Raw genomic sequence first — 17,157 nt, forward strand, 5'->3', positions numbered from 1 at the left:
AGGAAAAGGGGAAGAATGAGACCTGGGTGTCCTAGCACATCACTCACTGAAAGTAAGCATACAGGTACAACAAGCAGTGAAGAAAGCCAATGGCATATTGGCCTTCATAAAGAGAGTTGAGTATGGGAGCAAAGAGAGGTCCTTCTGTAGTTGTACAGCGCCCTGGTGAGGCCACACCTGGAGTATTGTGTGCAGTTTTGAGGAAATACAATCTTGCTATTGAGGGACTACAGCGTAGGTTCACGAGGTTAATTCCCAGGGTGGCAGGACTGTCATATGATGAAAGAATGGAGCGACTGGGTTTGTATTCACTGGAATTTAGAAGGATGATAGAGGATCTTATAAACACATAAAATGTATTAAGCGATTGGACACAGTAGCTGCAGGAAACATGTTCCCCATGTTGGGGGAGTCCAGAACTAGGGGCCACAGTTTAAGAATAAGGGGTAGGCCATTTAGAACTGAGATGAGGAAAAGCTTTTTCACATATAGTTGTGAATTTGCATAATTCTCTGCCTCAGAAGGCAGTGGAGGCCGATTCACTGGATGCATTCAAAAGAGAGTTAGATAGTGCTCTTAGGGCTAGCGGAATCAAGGGGTATGGGGAGAAGGAAGGAACGGGGTACAGATTGTGGATGATCAGCCATGATCACATTGAATAGCGATGCTGCCTTGAAGGGCCGAATGGCCTACTCCTGCACCTATTGTCTATGTATCCATGTCGAGCTAATAAAAAGCAATCCTAACTTATTCCACTTTTCAGTTCTCAGCACATAGCAATATATCAAATATCTTTTAAATGTGATTTTTTTTTTGCCTCGACTATTCAAGCATTCACCATCACCTGATTGAGATTTCCTTTCATCTTTTCCCCAATATTGTCATAGCTTATAATTATATACTCGATTGTTAAATTCTACTGAGATGATTCAGATTTTATATACGTCCAAGCTCCTTTTTCAAAAGAAAACAAACCCAGCATAACTTATCTTTCCCCTTAACAAAAATTATGTGCTCATCAACAAATGCTTTCTGGTTAGCTGGATTCCCCACTCCCCATGAAATAGTTATATTAATTTTGTATATTACATTCCATTTCTAATTTTTCAATATATTAATTCTATTTTGTGTTCAACAGGATTTAATTTACAACCCATTCACTTCATTGACTGATGAGCACAGAATTCAAAAACCAGAGCATACAATTTTCAAAATTGTGGTCCAAAAACTCCTCTTCTTTTGGGAGCATAGGAGGAAATTAGGCTGAGGAAGATGAGTAGTCTCATGCCACTTCAGTTTAAAAGCACCGTTGAGCCAGCTCTCAAATGTAGCTGAAAAATCATTCAAAGATAGTTTAGAAATCCAGCTGGGATTTTCTTTTGAATGCTGGACAACAGAATATAATGGTTTATTCCACATAACAAACCAGGCTGATGTCCTCAATGCAAATTGCAATGGAAAACAAGCCATTTGGCCCAACTATAGTAATATTTATGTACCATATTAAACTCCTTCCATCTTGCTTCATCTGATACACTGTTCTGTCCCCCCCCCACAATCAGTCAGGGTATTGAGTATAGAACGATTTATTCACAAAATGCTGGAGTAACTCAGCAGGTCAGGCAGCATCTCGGGAGAGAAGGAATGGGTGACGTTTCGGGTCGAGACCCTTCTTCTATATAGAAGTTGGGATGTTATGTTAGTTGTACAAGATGTTGGTGAAGCCACGTTTGGAGCATTGTGTTCAGCTTTAATCATTCTGCTTTTGAAAGGATGGTGTTAAGCTGGAAAGTGTGCAGAGAAGATTTACAAAGATGTTCCCTAGTCTTGAGGATGTGAGCTGTAGGAAAAACCTGAGGTTTTGCAGGCTAGGACTTTATTCCTTGGAGCACAGGAGGACAAGGGGTGATCTTATAGAGGTGCATAAGTCCACAAGTGGAATAGATGATGTGAACGCACTGAGTCTTTTACCTGGAGTAGGCAAATCAAGAACCAAAGAACATAGGTTTAAGGTGAGAGGGCAAAGATATAATAGGAATATGAGGGGCAATCTTTTCCACACACAGAGTGGTGTACATGAAACAAACTGCCAGAGGATGCGACTCAGGCAGGTACCGTAATAATATTTAAAAGACATTTGGACGTACATGGATAAGAAAGGTTTCGGGGATAGGGGCCACACGCAGGCAGGTGGGACTAGTGTAAATGGGGCACTTTGGTTGGCATGGGAGTTGGGCTGAAGAGGCTGTTTCCATGCAGTATGACTAAATGACATGAGGAATCTAGTTATCTGCATGAACTACTCTCAATGTTAAATTCCTATCCACATAATAAATTCATGGGAAACTTGTCCAAATTATTTTTTGTGTCCTGCTCAAATTCGATCAATGATCCAAAGCAGAACATAAGACAACATTTAACCTACATGTTCAAACATTCCAGATTGCATTGGTTCTTTACATTCTAAACATTTAAAACCAAACTATTCTTCATTTCATTACTTAAATAGAAGCTTCTACCTAATTTGTAGTTCTCGATTTACATCACAAGGTTTTGGACCTACGTCAAACTGAATGGATACTTAGAAGACCCTTCAGTAATACATCAAATATTTAAACTCAAGCAACTACTTATGAGAAATTGTATGAGTTTTATTCATTCCATGTTGATTAATAAATGTATAATCAATACAAATACAGCAGTTGCAAACTTGTTACAGGTTTGGCCCTGCAAACCATCTCAGGAAGTTAGAAGTTCAATGTATCTTGGACAACATAAAAATCAGAAGTGAAAGGGCAGATAATAGAAAACAAAAATCATCAAGTGAAGTAAGCTTGTGAAGATCTGAAGCCTCAAATTATAAAATCAAGGCAGCAATTTAATAGCAACCAGCCACCTGCCAGAATACATAAACTTAAGAGGTAATACACCAATAAAACAATGATTGCATAAAATGCACCATAAACAAATATTTCCAAAGTGTTCTCCAAAAGAAATAAACCTCTCCAAAGCAGAGACTAAACAAGTCATTTTCCAAACACCAGAAATGTAAAATATTACAAAAATATCAATGAGACATTTTTTCCCATTCAATTCTGTGGTCTCAACTCCAATAAACCCGATTAAAACTCAGGTGTCCCAAAACCTTCATCAGTCTAAGCTCGACCATTTGGTTAAACATTCATGAATTCACACATTGAATTAAGGCGTTATTTATATAATAGATTTTAAGATCCATTTAAAGTGCCATTAGCCTGATCAGAATGTGTAAGAATTTCAAATAAAAGAATAAATCAAAAGTGTATCAACAATATCTACAATTCAGAGTGCCAGTCTTACTCATTTAGGTTCACTAGCTTATCAGGGAACCTCAAGTCCTGACAAACGCTGTAACGTGGAAGGACTCAAAAGCAACCGTTTTGTTCAATGTACATTTTTGAAAGAGAAGCTGCCATGGCTTTGGCTAATTCTTCGTCTCTTTTCCTCTGAACGTGTGTCTGTGCACACCACGTTTCGTACTCTGGGTTGGGAAGCGAGTGATCAAAAACTGCGTCGTAGTGCCCATTGCTCAGCCAACTCAGCCATATGCTGGGTTTGGCCTGGTCTTCGGGACCCAGGCAATGCACCATAGTAGATACGGTTGGGCTTTCCACGCTACCTCCAGTGGTTAGGTAGATATTAACCTTCAGCATTTGACTCATAGCCAGTAACTCCGGGTAACCAGCCCATGCCCCGTCCTGAGCGGCGTTGATCAGAAACTCTCCAACATCACCTTCGATGATGGGGTTAAACTCGTCCAGGTGATCCGCAATGTGGTACACAGTTTGCTCCCTCAGCTCCTTGTGCATGGTCTGATCGCCATAGACGGCCTTGCTGACCGCCCGGTACAGGCAGTTGCCGTCGGGGATGCTGTGAAACCTGTACCTCTGTTTCTCCCTCAAGTAAGTGTTTTGCTTTTCCACCTCGGCCCAGTAGCGAGCAATCCGGGCGTGTTTCTCCGACCTGTTCTCCACCACCAGGTCCACCGTTCGGTATTCAGTGCCCAGCTCCAGTTCCCCTGCCTGCGAAGCCGGGCCTCGTTCATGGCTCTCGGCTCGGCTGCAATCGAGGGCCCGGCTGTTCACCAGCGCAGGCCCGTTGCCCAGCCGCGCCGTCTCTTCCTCTGCCTCTCCGGAGACTCTCTCCTGGCCGTGGCCCCAAACTTCCACCGGCGACCCGTCGCCGTCTTCTTCTTCCAGCCCGAAGCCGCGGCCTCGATCAGTCCGCTCGGATGCGGCGAGAGCCCTCTCGTTCAGTGCCTGTACGGGCACGCCCCTCTCCAGCGGCCGCAGAGGGATCCTGGCGGTGGAGGTGTAGAGGTGCACGGCCGGGCCTGAGCCCGGGGTCTGGGGTAGCAGGTCGCAAGTCGAGAATGCGGGCATGGTGGCGGGGGAGCAGGAGGCCTCGCCTTTCACCGCGGCGCTCGGGTTGTCGACTGGAGCTTTGTCCGCTGCTTGGATGGAGACCTTGAAGGCGGCCTCGGGGTAGTGGGTCAAGACGCTGCTGTAGAAGCGCATCTCGGTCTTTTTATAGCAGCCAGTGCGAGTCGCCGTCAGAAATAGCAGCTGTCATCACCAGTGCCCGCATTGGGACGCGCTGTCTTTAATTCCAGCTACGACATACACAACCCTAACATTATCCGGATTAGCTCAGCCTCGATCCTTTAAATATAGCGGAGTGCGTCCTCTGGTCTGCCCGAGCTCAGCGGAGCCGCGCTGCGTCTTCTCAAAGGCATCCGAGTGCACATTCGTCAAGGGTGAGCGAGTCTGGTGGAAGAGCCTGGATCCGGCCGGCCGTCCCTCCCCCTGTGCCCGGGGACGGACGGGCGACCTTGTTTACAACCAGGCCGGCTGCCTCAGCGCGCTGGAATGCCGCGTCCTGCCAAGAGCCGCAACCTGCCTCCAGACCTGCACACTGGCGCTGTTTCTGCTTATCAAATCTCCTGGTTGTTAAATGGTCGTCCACGAACATTGACATTTTTTGGAATGGCGTATTTGGGCCAGTAACTTTCTACCCAAATGCACGATTTGGTTCAGTAATTTTCTACCCTCATGAGCAATTTCAGCCAGCAAATTTCTATCCTGCAACATTCTGAAAGGGAACTTCAAAGGCACTGTAAAAATGTCAGATTGTTTAAAGAATAACCGTGATCACTAGAAATATCTTGTGGAAATTGGCTCCCTCCAAATATCAAAACTGCATTTTTAATATAAATGGGTTATTTTTTTACGGCTCGTGAAGCCATAAAGTGACTCCAATATCACAACATTAAGTATTAATATAAATCAGATTTGTATAGTTTAAAGAGACAGATGTTTGATAAAGAAATGCCCATGTAACTTATTGGTCTGGAATAGCATCTCAGAGCATGATTCAGAAAGTGTTGGGAGAAATTCTGGGATAAAAAATAAGGAGGCAGATTATTATCTCAATGGTGTCAGATTAGGTAAAGGGGAAGTGCAAGGAGACCTTGGTGTCCTTGTACACCAGTCACTGAAAGTAAGCGTGCAGGTACAGCAGGCAGTGAAGAGAGCTAATGGCATGTTGACCTTCATAATGAGAGGATTTGAGCACAGGAGCAAAGAAGTCCTGCAGTTGTATAGGGCCCTGGTGAGACCACATCTGGAATACTTGTGAACAGGTTTGGTCTCCTAATTTGAGGAAGGACGTCCTTGCTATTGAGGCAGTGCAGCGTAGGTTCACGAGGTTAATCCCTGGGATGGCGATATGAGGAAAGATTGGAAAGACTAGGCTTGTATTCACTGGAGTTTAGAAGGATGAGACGGGATCTTATAGAGACGTATAAAACTAGAAAAGGACTAGACAAGCTAGATGCAGGAAAAATGTTCCCAATGTTGGGGAGTCCAGAACCAGGGGACGCAGTCTAAGAATAAAGGGGAGGCCATTTAAAACTGAGGTGAGAAGAACCTTTTTCACCCAGAGAGTTGTGAATTTGTGGAATTCTCTACCACAGAAGGCAGTGGAGGCCAATTCACTGGATTAATTTAAAAGTTAGATAGAGCTCTAGGGGCTAGTGGAATCAAGGGATATGGGGAGAAGGCAAGCACAGATTTACTGATTGTAGATGATCAGCCAAGATCACAATGAATGGCGGTGCTGTCTCGAAGGGCCAAATGGCCTCCTCCTGCACCTATTTTCTATGTTTTTATGTTTCTTCTTCAGTCTGAATTAAGGACCCAATTCAAAACGTCATCTGTCCAGTCCCTCCAGTGTTACCTGGCCCACTGAGTTACTCCAGCACTTTGTTAGTCAAGATTCCAGCATCTGCAGTTTCTTGTGACTTCACAAATATCAGCAGAAGATTTTTTTTAAACTCAAACATGAGCTGATCACTACATGCCATAGTCAGTGTATCTTCTTAACAAATGAGATTAAAGGATTAGACAATGAATAAGAGCAGAGAAGGCCGAATTAGAACAGATACTTGAATGGAGGAAGGGGAGAAATATAACAAAATAAATGCATTCATCTACTTTAGGAACACAGAATGACAGCAATATTAGAAAATGGGCAGAGAAATTCCACATGGAATTTAATCCTGATCAGTGGGATTCATTTTGCGAGGACTACTAAAGCTAGGATATACGGTCGATATACACCCTTGGAAGTACTGAGGAACAGAAGAACCTTTGTGTGTTTAAGGATCCCTGAAGGAAGCAGCAATTAGATAAGCATAAAACAGGACAAATAATTAAAATGGGCAAAGAATACAAGAGCAAAATGGTTTATATCAAGCATGGCTGAGGTAGACACAAAATGCTGGAGTAACTCAGCGGGACAGGCAACATCTCTGGAGAGAAGGAATGGGTGACGTTTCGGGTCGAGACCCTTCTTCAGATTGATGTCAGGGGAGTGGGTGGGACAGAGATAGAATATAGTCATTTAGAACCGAGATGAGGAAAACCTTTTTCACACAGAGTTGTGAATTTGTGGAATTCTCTGCCTCAGAAGGCAGTGGAGGCTGATTCACTGGATGCATTCAAAAGAGAGTTAGATAGAGCTCTTAGGGCCAATGGAATCAAGGGGTATGGGGAGAAGGCAGGAATGGGGTACTGATTGTGGACGATCAGCCATGATCACATTGAATGGTGGTGCTGGCTCAAAGGGCCGAATGGCCTACTCTTGCACCAATTGTCTATGTATTAATGTATTGTCTATGTAGTCAGAAACAGTAAGACTGGTGGGAGAACTGGGAAGGGGGAGGGGATGGAGAGAAAGGGAAAGCAAGGGCTAATTGAAGTTAGAGAAGTCAATGTTCATACTGCTGGTGTGTAAGCTACCCAAGCGAAATATGAGGTGCTGCTCCTCCAATTTACGCTGGACCTCACTCTGACAATGGAGGAGGCCCAGGACAGAAAGGTCAGATTGAGAATGGGATGGGGAGTTAAAGCGCTGACCATCTGGGAGATCAGGCTGGTTCAGGCAGACTGAGCGGAGGTGTTCAGCAAAATGATCGCCGAGCCTGCGTTTGGTCTTGCCGATGTACAGAAGTTGACACCAGGAACAGCAGATACAGTAAATGAGGTTGGAGGAGGTGAAAGTGAAAGTATCGGGTGTGGTTCAGTTTGTGACACACTAAAAAGGACAGGATTGTACTGGAAAAGGTGCAGAGGAGATTCACCAGCATGGAGCAAAAACCAAACCGCTTGAGAAACTTAGTGAGTCGAGCAGCGTCACTAACTTAGTGAGTCGAGCAGCGTTGTTGAACCTGAGACCCTACATCAGGACTGAGTGGAGAGGAAATTGGCAAAGATTGTTGTTACCATGGAAAATGGCAGAACTTGTTCTTGCCCGATAAAAAGAAACAAAGATGCACACAGTTCCCCTCTACTAATACTCTCATCTGCCTGGCAAAATCTGTTCTTACCCTGAAGGTTTACTACTTCATTGGGAATGAGAAGAAACCCGACAGGCTGAGCTCGTTTTCCATAGAATACATAAGGCCGAGCAAGAATCTGTTTGAGGTGTTCAGAATTAAGAAATACATTCAGAGAGGATAAATAGTGTGAAACTTTGCTCCTCAGCAGAGGTATGTATGACCAGTGGGCATTGTTTGACTCAAAACAGTGGGCAAAGACTCTCATTACATTCAAGAAGCCTCTACATACACATGCCATGTTATAGAAGACTGTAGGCTGGATGCTGGAAAATGGGATAAAAAAGATAGGTAGATAAATGGCACAGACATGGTGGACTCAATGGGCTGTTCCCATGTGCATGACTGTGACATTAGGACAGCTTTGGAGGGAGGTGGGCCAAACACAAGCAAATGGAGCTAACTCGGTTATGCAATTTGGAAAGGATGAGTTGGACCAAAGGGCCTGTTTTTGTGTTGGATAGCTATGAATCACAGACCATATAGAAAAAGAGTAGTAACCAAATTTAAACAGAAGCATAACCAAAAGTAACAGCCTTTTATTTTAAAACGGTTTGGAGCATGTGAATAATAGATATTTACTGGCCATCCCTAATCTCTCCTGAGCTGAGGTAGGCATTAAGGGGAAACTGCATTGAGGGTTCTTGAGATGTATTAAGGCCAGGATATTTTTCCAGGTCAGGCAGTCCAAGGATGGTTGTTTTCCTTCCCATAAGGATCATGGTTTTTATGCCAATCCAATAGTTCCAAGGTTACCATTGTTGAGACTTTCATTTAAATACCCAAAATGCCCTGGTGAGATTCAAACTCATGTCCAAAATTCTGTTTGCAGTTTAGTAACTTACAATAACTATGCCCAATTGAAATTGGATAATAAAATAAAGTGGAACTTACAAACAGTGGTTGTTTTATATTTATATATTGTTTTATATATATAATCATATATATGTATATACATAATCATATACATATATATATACATAGTCATATACATATATATATGTATATATAATCATTATATATATGTATATATATTCATTTTATATATATATATATAAAATAATGATTTAAGCCTGTTTGATGTTTGAAATGAAAACAATTCTTTTGCTAAGCTTCTTATCTAAGCACATGCCTCTTAATCCTGCTAGATCTTGCTTTCTCAGAATTGCATGAAAATATGATTGAATGGTATGAACGAAATATATGGCATTATATTTGGACTGACTAGGTCCTTCATTTGAGATCAAGACATTCCTTTTTCAAAAGACACAAAGATAATTTTTCAATCAATGACACATACAGAAATGTGGAGTATAAAATGCCAGCATTTGACTTGAGGATAGGTTTTGAACTTTAACATTTTATAGGCACCACATACACTCCGGGTCAAAGTAACCATTATGCACCTCCTTTCATAATGAACATTATGCATGTATTAACATTTCACTAAGACTGAAAAATCTGATCAGTCAATCTTCTTCTGTCTGGTGACCTTTTACTGACAGATGAATAACCCAAACTATTTCATCCTAGTGAATATCAAGGTCAAAACCGATGGCATGTTTGTATTTCCTGGCCTTCATTCACTTAAAAAAATAGTCTTATCAGAAGCAGAAGGATAGCTTCTGTATTAAACAACTCAATACCCAGGAGTATCCATCATTCAAGTTAGGAAAATCACAATATCTGGAAACATAACAAATAACATTGTTTACAGTACCAAAATGGCTTTTATACGATTGAAATAACATTACTGATTACAATTTTTAACATACTATATTTTACTAAAATATTTCTAGTATAATGAAGAATTAATTATGTGGTTAAGTGTTCACACAGTAAAAACAGTAAGTTAATATTAAACAAATACATGTTGTAGAGCAGAGGGATCTAGGAGTGCAGGTGCATGGTTCCTTGAAGGTCGAGTCGCAGGTAGATAAGGTGATCACAAAGGCCTTTGGCACATTGGCCTTCATCAGTCAGAGTATTGAGTATATAAGTTTGGAGGTCATGTTGCAGTTGTACAAAATGTTTGTGAGATCGCATTCAGAGTATTGTATTCAGTTCTGGGCACCATGTTATAGGAAAGATATTGTCAAGCTTGAAAGAGTTCAGAGAAGATTTACGAGGATGTTGCCAGGACTAGAGGGTCTGAGCTGTAGGGAGAGGTTGAGTAGGCTGGGTCCCTGTTCCTTGGAGCGCAGGAGGATGAAGGGTGATCTTATAGAGGTGTATAAAATCATGAGAGGAATAAATTGGGTAGATGCACAGAATCTCTTGCCCAGAGTAGGAGAATTGAGGACCAGAGGACATAGTTTCGAGGTGAAGGGGAAAAGATTTAATAGGAATCTGAGGGTTAACCTTTTCACATAAAGAGTGGTGCGTGTATGGAAGAAGCTGCCAGAGGAGGTAGTTGAGGCTGGGACTATCCTAACTTTTAAGAGACAGGTACATGGATTGGACAGGTTTGGAGGGATAAGGACCAAACGCAAGCAGGTGGGACTAGTGTAGCTGGGACATGTTGGCTGGTGTGGGCAAGTTAGGCTGAAAGGCCTGTTTCCACACTGTATCACTCTATGACTCTAAGTGATAAAAATAAACATGTGTCTAAAGCTCACTTTAGGGTTAATTATTTTCAATATATTATTTCTACAATCATGTAGTGAATTTTCTGTTACCCAAAGTATTGAACAGAATTATACTTTCACTCTGTTTGAATGTTATCCACAACATCCATCCTACGTTACAGGAATATCTTAAATAATTACATTTATGTTTACCTTCATCTCTTTAATTAGGCTAGGTACCCACAAATTCTTGATGTGGCCTACAATAAAATCAATTAGAAAAGCAGATGAATGGGAATATTTCTGTGTTCTATGTTGCACCATCAATTTTGTGCCGAAGTGGCATTAAAGACCGCACATAAAAAAACTTGGCTCACAGCACTGTTTTCTCAAGATATCCAATATCGTCTATGCTGAATCCAATTGATTTTGGATAAACCTCAGGTACTCCATATAGATTTTAGCCTCATGTTATGACTTTATATTTAATATGATTGAAGAAATAAGGTACTTTACAAATTCACTCACAAATAACTTACCACAATTATTATCTGCCACTGAATCATAAATTAAAGTCCAATATTTTATCTCCAGGCTAAATGGTTATTAACAGCACAACCTAAGGATGTCCAAAAATTATTTTAATTCAAAACCGTACTTTAAGTTTACTGAATTTTGATATAAATAGAAAATGCAATAACTATTTTCTACACAGTAAAATCCAAACATATGAAAATATAATTATTTTAGATAATTTGTTTTCAGACATTGATTGAGGAATCATTATTAGCCAGGCTAATGGGGTAACTCACTTGCCCATCTTCAAAATAGTGCAACGGAATGTTTGCATCCATTTGCAAAAGGACCTCATCAAATGATTCATTTTAGTACTTCAAAAGTACAGCACTGGATCAATACCGATGTGTTAGTTCATGGTGCTGATATCTTTGGAGTATACTAGAACTTATAATCTTTTGACTCACAGGCAAGCATTCTACCAACTGAAGAGTTAACAGATCATTCTTGCAGATAACTTAATTTTGTTAGATTTGGGATCCACTGATTTAATGAATTATTGGAACTAGATCATCTCCCAGCCTCCTATTTTTCAGCAGAAAAAGAGACCTATATTAGCCATCTTTATGGATATGACCTTGTACGTTCAGCATCCGTAAATATTCTAATTGTACCTTGTTTATAATTTGTCAATCAAAACCATACGTAGTTTAATCAATGTTAAAATCAAATACAGTAACCTTCTCTACTTTTCAATTTGAACCCTCGAGTTAAATGCTGAAGCTTGATTTGGCATGTTTCCATCCTGATTAAGCGGCGTTGTTGCTTTTGGATATGTGTCTTTGTGCTTCCCCCATCTCTTTACTTATTGTGTAGGAAGTCTGAAGAAGGGTCTCGACCCGAAACGTCAGCATCTTGTGTCTACCTTCTTTACTTATTGTGCTCTGTTAATGTCATTTTTGAAACAATATATGTGACTTCCTAATTTCTCTTAACAATTGCGATACCTTACTGTGTTTTAAAAAATTCATTTGCAAATGATATACCAATTGGGCAATTTTATGAATGCGTTCTTGGAATTTAATGTTGAAAGTTGCACTGAATCCTAGCCAGCATTACATAGTGGATTGTCTTTCACGCACAACACACGGAGTACAGAACATATACACAAATCCATCGCAAGCACAGCTGATCACCTGCTAATTGTGAGTTGAGCAACGAGAAACACATGGTATTTGGTTTCTCAGCATTGTGTAGTTGCTGGTGTATCTCACAAGCAGTCCCAAAATAAAACTTAATGAGGAAGATCAGCAAAAATCCAGGCAGTACTAAGACACATCACCAAACAGAGCAAGGCAGGTCAGCAAGGATATGCATATGGTAAATTAATGAGATCAAGAATTCATTAAAAATAAATGAATACTAAATAATGTATATATGTTCCTCAAAGACATTTAGAGACGGCTGAAAAGGTTCTCGTACAGAATGAGGTATATTCAGGACTGTGCAGGAACAAAGCCTAAGACAGTATCTCGAACCATTCGGGCTCCAGCAGTTTGTAAGCTAGGGACATGTGACTAGTGGATGCCAGAGTCAGGCACCATAGAGATCAAACCCATCTTCTTCAGACATTGACTATTTCAAAGCCTGGTATCAATATACTAAAACCCTTGTATGTTCGCTTGTTCCTGAACTAGAGCCAAAACGGTGAAAGATAGCGTAACAATTTTACACCCACCTCACTCACCGTCGTCCCGTGGTCCTATTGAAGAAGTTTCATTGAAATCGGTGTTATATATTTTTTTAATTTCATATTTTAAAGTTTTTTTTAAAACGTGCATGCGCAGTTGGGGTTCCGTTGATCTGGTACTTACGTAAGATGGCCGCCAAGAGGGGTGGGGGGAGAGAGGGGTGGGGGGAGAGAGGGGTGGGGGGAGAGAGGGGTGGGGGGAGAGAGGGGTGGGGGGAGAGAGGGGTGGGGGGAGAGAGGGGTGGGGGGAGAGAGGGGTGGGGGGAGAGAGGGGTGGGGGGTGGGTTTGGGTGGGGGGGACAGGAGTGGGGGGGGACAGATGAGGAGGGGGCACGGGGAGGAGGTAGGGAGGGAGAGGGGGAGGGAGGTAGAGGTAGAGGGAGAGAGGGAGGGGGGAGCGGAGGGGGGAAGGAGGAGGAGGGGGAGCAGAGGGAGGGGGGAGGGGAGGGAGAGGAGAGGTGGGGGAGGGGAGGGAAGAAGGGGAGGAAGGAAGTGAGGGGGGGAGGGGAGAGTTGGAGGGGAGAGTTGGAGGGGAGAGTGGGTGGGGAGAGTGGGTGGGGAGAGTGGGTGGGGAGAGTGGGTGGGGAGAGTAGGGGAGGAGAGTAGGGGAGGAGAGTAGGGGAGGAGAGTAGGGGAGGAGAGTAGGGGAGGAGAGTAGGGGAGGAGAGTAGGGGAGGAGAGTAGGGGAGGAGAGTAGGGGAGGAGAGTAGGGGAGGAGAGTAGGGGAGGAGAGTAGGGGAGGAGAGGGTGCTGCACCAATGCAGGAGAGGTTTGGGCCCAATGGGTCCACGGTCTAATATTCATTTATTTACCATTAATATCAACCCAGAGTTCAACCTTAGTTCAGAAGGGCTCCATCATTCTTCTCCAGAGATGCTGCCTGATGCAATGAGTTACTCCAGCACTTTGTCTCTATCTTCGGTGTAAACCAGCAACTGCAGTTCATTTCTTCACGTTTTGTTGGGAGCAGTACCAGACCACGAAAAAAATAATGAAGTGTCAGTCTTTTGAAGCTGCACTACTGGACTACTTGAATTCTAAACAACAAAAACAGCATGCAATAGAGAGAGTTGTGATCTCATAACCGACAGGTCAGTTTAGCACCCTGCATTCACATCCAATCATGAATGGCTGTAGACAATTAAAAATGTTGAGTAAAACGGCAGAAGAACATCTCCATCCTCAACAATGGAAGGGTTCAGCCTGTGACAGTTGAAGGCTGAAACATTTAAACCAACATCTGCAGTTCCTTCTTACACATTCATAATCATGTTCAGCTACGAATGCCAAATAAATGTTCCACTCTGGCTTCCTTTGAGATCCCTAAATCATAGAAGATGCACTCCAGTTAATTTAGAAACAACTGAGAGCACTGGAAAGAGCAACGCTACATGTCCAGACAATATCCTAGCTGTGGTTTCAAAGAACTGTGTTCCAGAATCAATTGAACTTCTAGCCAAGCTGTTCCAGTTAAACACTGGCATTCAACTCAATAATAAAGAAAATTGCCTAGGTATGTTTCATTAAAAAAAGTAGGACAAATCTAATCTGGCTGGCTGATTACTGTGCAATCTGTCTACCTCAATTGTCAACAAAATGATGAAAAACATTGTGTTATCAAATGACCGTTACTCACCAATACCCTATTTACTAATGCTTAATTTTGGATTCCCCAGGCCCACTCAGATCCAGCCAGACATTTATCATATCCTTGGTTCAAACATTAATCACAAAATTGAATTCTGGCAGTGAGGTGAGTAAGACTGACCTGAACATTACGTTGGTTTATGTTCCAGCATGGCATCAAGGTGCCCTCGTTAAACACAAGTCAATTGACATCAACTGAAAACACTCCAATGACTGAAGTCAGAAAGCAAGATACTTGTGATTGTTGAACATCGATTTTACTTGTCAAATCTTTGGAAATTTGCCATCTGTAAAATTAGCGCTTATCCACAATGCTGCCAATTTTCCATTGAAATGTAAGAAAAGTGATCAATTCATTCCTGGAGTTTTGTTTTACAATATTTGTTTTTTATCTTGCCTAATCTCTACCTTAATTCCATTAACCGAGCTTTGTTCCTTAACTCTTAGCGATAGTACCAAATGAAACATTTTGGTCCATTTTGAAAGTTTCAGTTCCAATCCTTAGTTTTCAGGGACTGGATTGCTCCACTTTTTTTTAAATTGGAAAGCAGCTGAAGGAATTCAGCGGGTCAGGAAGCATCCGTGGAGAGAAATGGACTGACTCTCGGCGTTTCTAGTCGAGACGGTTGCACCGAGATGACGGATCTCGACCATTATAATTTCGTCATAAAATGCCCTTAAATTGTGCGTGGCCGAGAACCTCCTCCCCCTCCATTGAGAAACATTTATATATACTTGAAATATTCATGCCTGGCATCGAAGTGTTGCAAGAAAAATGCTTTATTTCCCCCTTGTAGGTGGCGTACCTGAGCTTTGCCTTTCCACTGTATCCTTTTGTCTTAACTATTGCAGGCTGCATTCCAAAGCAGAGCCTTACTCTTCGGTTAAAACAGAATTTAGGAATGTGGTTCCAAAGCACTAATATTTTCGAATCCGATGAACTATATGACGAATAAGTAATTCGACATCTTAAATCAGAGCTGTTGGAATTGGATTTTCCGTGAAGTTTTTAAAAAAGTGAACGATATATTTTTTTCTGGGCTGATATCTCGATGAGGTGGGTACCCAACGATGTAGAGTTTCGCTACCAAACCGGCGGCCGTTCTGCACGACTCAAGCCTGGGTATGACCTGATATTTCGTGCCTGATGGCCGAGGCCACAGGATAATGGATGGGCCATTCGGTGCAAGGCGGTTGATGCCGCCGCGCTCGCGCCCTGCATCGGCGAGCCTTCCGCGCACGTGCGTGTGTCCGGCCCAGGGACCCGCCCGCGGCCACTCGCAGCCGCCTGCTCTGTTACCACGGCAACAGCAGCGCTGACCGGGCCGGCCCCAGAATGGCGACGATCGAGTCTCCTCCGGTTGAGCCCGAGCACAGAGGCGACGAGGACCCGGGCCCGCTGACACCTCGTTCCACCGATGAAGACTGCCTACCAAGGTAACTTCGCTCGGAGTCGGCTGGTTCATCTGTAGTTCTGCTCACCGCTGTCAGTTATCGTAAATGCAAAACCTGTTGGTGCCCGCACAACAGAGTTCTTGGCTATCTATTTTTCTTCCCTTTCTGTATTTTCTTGCGCCCGTATATTCGTTCTCAGCTCAAAAGTTTTGGTTGACACCTTAACAGCTGTTTGAAGTTCTTTGAAATTGTGTACCTTTTAAAAAAAAACGTTTTTGTTGGTATTCAGGGCAGGGCGATCAAGAATGATTCATTCAATGGTACTTTATTGTCAAGTGTACCCCAGTGCAGTGACATTCTTATTTTGCACATAGTTCAGTGGCCACCCTACTGTACATTAGGCACAATCATACTAACTACAAAAATGTAGGATAGTGGACCACACTGCAATAAGTTATTGCCCATTCTCCATTCCTCTGAGGGTGATAGTGGATTGCAATCGTTGTGAAGGTATTTCCACGATGCTGTTGCAAACATCACCCGTACTGTCCGAAGGAGAGTCCTGATCCGAAATGTCTCCTATCCATGTTCTCCAGAGATGCTGCCTGACCTTCAGAGTTACCCCAACACTTTGTAATCCAACAACTGTAGTTCCTTGTTTCCACATTCTGGTTTATTCTGAATGGTATCAAGCATCTTGAAAGTTTTGAGGCTATATTTCTGATGTGTGCCTTGTAAATGTCAGGAGGCGACATGCTCTTCAAACCATATTTATGTATTGATCCAGTTGAGTTTCTGGTCAGGGAACGCCCCAAGAATGTTAATGGTTCAGAACATGATGGTGATTGATTAGATCATTTAAAGGGCAGATTATTCAACTCTCTTTTGTTGAAGATGGTCAATGTCTTGGGTGGTGTACATGTTACTTGCCAATTACCAACCAACTGGAGTGCTTTCTCCATGATGCCCATTGACTTTAGTTTTACAAGGTGACATTGTACTTAATTCTGTAAATTGCTATCTTAATTACAGATACCTTCATCCTACCTCTGAAATATGAATGAATGAATAAGTTTATTGGTCAAGTATGCATACAAGGAATGTGCCTTGGTGCTCCGCTCACAAATGACAACACAAACATACAGTTAACAATTAAGAATAAAGCATAAACACATCAAAGCAATAATGATACACCATTACGGTCTAAACATGTGGGTAAAAATAAACCAGAGCAAAAAAAAGAGACCACAGACTTTGGTTATTAAGCAGAACTATCACTCGTGGGAAAAAAAGCTATTTTTATGTCTGGTTGTGGCTGCTTTGACAGTCCGGAGTCGCTTTCCAGA

General features: G+C 42.4%; 2 protein-coding genes across 7 annotated transcripts in view; one reads left to right on the top strand and one right to left on the bottom strand.

The window, feature by feature from the left end:
• Positions 1-2,654: 2,654 nt before the first annotated feature.
• On the bottom strand, positions 2,655-4,913 carry otud1 (OTU deubiquitinase 1). Its single transcript, XM_078416314.1, has one exon. It carries the CDS (start codon positions 4,554-4,556, stop codon positions 3,405-3,407), a length of 1,152 nt encoding a protein of 383 aa, XP_078272440.1. The 5' UTR covers positions 4,557-4,913; the 3' UTR covers positions 2,655-3,404.
• c2h10orf67 (chromosome 2 C10orf67 homolog) overlaps positions 3,758-17,157 on the top strand; it is a 131,672-nt gene continuing 118,272 nt past the window's right edge. For 4 of the 6 annotated variants that reach the window (XM_078416267.1, XM_078416275.1, XM_078416281.1 and 1 more), the window contains exon 1: positions 15,193-15,853. In XM_078416267.1, coding sequence (XP_078272393.1) covers positions 15,753-15,853 — 101 coding nt within the window. In that variant the 5' untranslated portion in view covers positions 15,193-15,752. Of the gene's footprint in view, positions 3,942-15,192; positions 15,854-17,157 lie in introns of those variants that run through there. The other 2 variants (XM_078416297.1, XM_078416305.1) reach the window with 1 other exon arrangement.

This window comes from Rhinoraja longicauda, chromosome 2 (genome assembly GCF_053455715.1).
Source record: "Rhinoraja longicauda isolate Sanriku21f chromosome 2, sRhiLon1.1, whole genome shotgun sequence".
Lineage (NCBI taxonomy): Eukaryota > Metazoa > Chordata > Chondrichthyes > Rajiformes > Arhynchobatidae > Rhinoraja > Rhinoraja longicauda.

Coding starts and splice junctions, on each gene's coding strand:
- otud1 (XM_078416314.1), bottom strand. CDS start 4,556: ATGCGCTTCTACAGCAGCGTCTTGACCCACTACCCCGAGGCCGCCTTC.